Source organism: Panicum virgatum, chromosome 4K (genome assembly GCF_016808335.1).
Source record: "Panicum virgatum strain AP13 chromosome 4K, P.virgatum_v5, whole genome shotgun sequence".
Taxonomy (NCBI): Eukaryota; Viridiplantae; Streptophyta; class Magnoliopsida; order Poales; family Poaceae; genus Panicum; species Panicum virgatum.
Genome location: NC_053139.1, coordinates 6,446,368 through 6,449,445, shown reverse-complemented (window position 1 = coordinate 6,449,445; position 3,078 = coordinate 6,446,368). Strand labels below are relative to the sequence as shown.

Below are 3,078 nucleotides of genomic sequence, written 5' to 3'. Positions count from 1 at the left end.
TTTGAAACCAGGTGCAAAAAGGTTGGAAATATTTTAAATTATCAGGACAATTTTTTTCTTCACTTGAATTTTTGCAATTTTTTAAGGATGACTTGACTTTGGAAATAAAGAAAAACTACAAGCACAAGTTAATTTCCCACTGGGCTAGCTGGTACTTCATTTTGGCCCAATAAATATGGGCCTCCGCCATCACTGCGTAAGGTTTGAACTTTGAAGCACTAATTGGGCCATCAAATGTTTCTCAAAGACAATTGGGCCGTCAAATAGGAGAGAATATCATGGCAAACCACTTTTTGAGCAAAGACCAATCAGTTCTCGATCAGGGGTTCCTTCCAAAAAAAGAAGGTGAAAAAAAGAGGGAATCGGATCTATACGAAGATATTTTGTAAGAACTAAAAATACCTCTATGTAAACTGCATAGAATTTTGAAATTTCAATGAGATCACTCTCAGCTGTCCTTTTATCTTCCCCTCCTTTTTAATCGCTCCCTCTATTTCAAAATATAGGTCATTTGACTTTTCTAACCTCAAGTTTGACCACTTATCCTTTTTTATCGCGGCTTGCTTTATCAATACAAGCTCTTCAAGAATGACTTAAATTTGACTATGTTTGCACAAATTTTTCGAATAACACTAGTGACCAAACTTGGGGTTAAAAAGTCAAAAGAACTATAATTTAGAACGGAGGAAGTATAATTTTGGAATGATTCCCATTTTACAGAAATGTGCAAAGTTGACTTGACTTCGGTGCTGAAACTAAAACTGGCCGTTACGGAACGGTTCCTATGTATCGTAACGGTTTAACATTAGAGTAACCGTTTAGGGTTCACCGCCGTGCCCCCATTCTGCCCCTCATACAATAAGCATATCCTGTCCCTGTCACAGCCGCAATCTGCCGCCGGATTCTTTTGACAAGCGCGCACGCTGACGACGTCTCTTGCGTCGCAAGCCTCAAGGCCCAGTGGGGGCAGCAGAGTAGGGCAGAGGGCACAGCCCCGCCGCCATGATTGGGCGAGGCGCATGTGGAGGCACATGCCATGATGAGCTGAATCCTCGCCTGGATACCACGCCATCAACTAGCAGGAGGAGCAGATCGTCCGTCCCCCTTCTCCTTCGGCCCTCACCATCGATGACGCGCTGCGCCCCAGATTGCGGCGATCCTACGGCTCGTGCCCTGCCATGGCGCAGCTGAACTCGTCAGCCATGGTGGTGCAGGCTGCGGAGTTCGGATTCGTCTGGTTTGGGTGCCAGACAGCCAGAGGGGAGCCATAAATCACGCGGCTTTTGTCCTTGGCGCCGAGATCCTGTCCATGGATTGTAGATTGTAGAAGCTCTTTTCCTTGCTCGCTGTTAATTAAGTACCAAGTGCATGTACTAGTACAGAGTACAGACCACAGCACATCGATCATTTCTCTAGCATGTTTTTCTTTTTCTGATGAAGCATCTAAGTCTTCTGAAAACATGTCCAGGAGGCGTCGTCCGTACCAGATTTCCGAGCAGCAGCACTGTTCTTGAGCTTGTGGTCAATGCAGTGCTGTTTTGCTCATCGGATATTCATCTGAAAACAAGTCTGAATTTGACCTCGCTCCTCTTTATTCCGTTTACTCTCCAGTCCACTCACTGTTGATGAAGATCAAAGCAACTTCCTCAGTGGTTCAAGACTTAGAAGAAAAAAAAAATAGAGTCCAATCCAAGTTTTTTTTATGCCCTGACGATGCTACCGTATACACAAGAGGCTGCTCAAGAACTCTTCTGACCAAAGTAACCGGAGTTCTTCCTGGCATGGCTAATACTACTACTACTAGCTCACTACTCACTAGCTGACGAAGCCAAACAGAGAGATGAAGCAGAGCAGAGGAGGCGGGGAAGGGGGCCGACGCCGCCGCGTGTGGAGCGGAGCGGCTAGTAGGAGATCTCCATGGAGAAGTTGGAGTCGAGCAGCTCCTCGATCATCTGGTCGACGTACTGCTCCTCGAGGAACCCGCCGCTCCAGTCCCCCACCGCGGCCGCCGACGGCGAGGGCGCGATCCCCATGCCGGCATTGCCGGCGGGCGCCGCCGCGATGCGCGGGAGCACGATGGCGTGCGCCGGGGCGGCGGCCGTCGCGGAGGCGGCGTCGGCCTTGCTGCCGCGCGCCTGCGCGGCCTGCACGGACGCGAGGTTGAAGCGGTGGAGCTTGGCGACGAGCGCGGGGGAGAGGAACGACGACGCGGCCTGGGGGTGGTGGTGGTGGTGCCCGGCGTCGGCGTCGGCGGCGGCGTCCTGCGGGAAGTTGGTGCGCACGCGCGGGCCGCACATGATGCGCGCCGCCTCGTCGTAGGCGCGCGCCGCGTCCTCCGCCGTCTCGAAGGTGCCCAGCCAGATCCTCGTCTTCCTGCAACCAGACACCCCCCCGCCATTGTCAGCTACGCCAAGGATATGATCGATCGGTTCGAGGAACAATCGAGCGCATGCGAGTTCACGCACAGGAGGGGGTGGCGGATCTCGGAGACCCAGGAGCCCCAGTGGCGCTGCCGCACGCCGCGATACCGTTGCTGCGGCCGCGCCATTGGATTGGAGACGAATGCGCCCTTGCTCGCTCGGAGGGAGCAGCTTTGCTCTCGCCCGGCGTGGAAGAGGGAGCTGAGGAGGAGAGGAGCTGAGCGGTTTGGTGCGCGAGCTCTGGGTGTCTTTAAATAGACGAGAGGGAACCTGATACTATTCGCGGGGTGTTTGAAAGGCTTCCAGGTGGGCCCACCGGCGCTTCAAGTGGCTGGTGTTTGACTGACTGTGGGCCCAGACTGGGTTGAGCATCCTGGGCCCCGGCCAGCCGCAAAGCATGCCGAGGATGTAAAGTTGACTCTGGTTGGGGGCCATGTGATCAAGGAAGGATTCAGGCCCCGTTTGGTTCGCATAAAGTAGGTGTAAAGTTACTGTAGCGCGTTTCATTATTACTTAATAAATAAATAATGTTCAATCATAAATTAATTAGGCTTAAAAGATTCATCTCGTGCTAATCAGTTAGACTGTGTAATTAGTAATTATTTTCAACTTCATTTAATGCTTCATGTGTTCAAAAATTTGATTTGATGGATACTAT

The 3,078-nt window shown here is 51.5% G+C and overlaps 1 protein-coding gene across 1 annotated transcript; it reads right to left on the bottom strand.

Annotated features, from left to right (window-relative positions):
* Nucleotides 1-1,661: 1,661 nt before the first annotated feature.
* On the bottom strand, nt 1,662-2,642 carry LOC120702815 (ethylene-responsive transcription factor ERF003-like). Its single transcript, XM_039986775.1, has 2 exons — nt 2,466-2,642; nt 1,662-2,373 (listed from the first exon to the last, which is right to left on the bottom strand). The coding sequence occupies exons 1-2, from the start codon at nt 2,546-2,548 to the stop codon at nt 1,902-1,904; spliced, it is 555 nt and encodes a 184-aa protein (XP_039842709.1). The 5' UTR covers nt 2,549-2,642; the 3' UTR covers nt 1,662-1,901.
* Between the last annotated feature and the right edge of the window lie 436 nt (nt 2,643-3,078).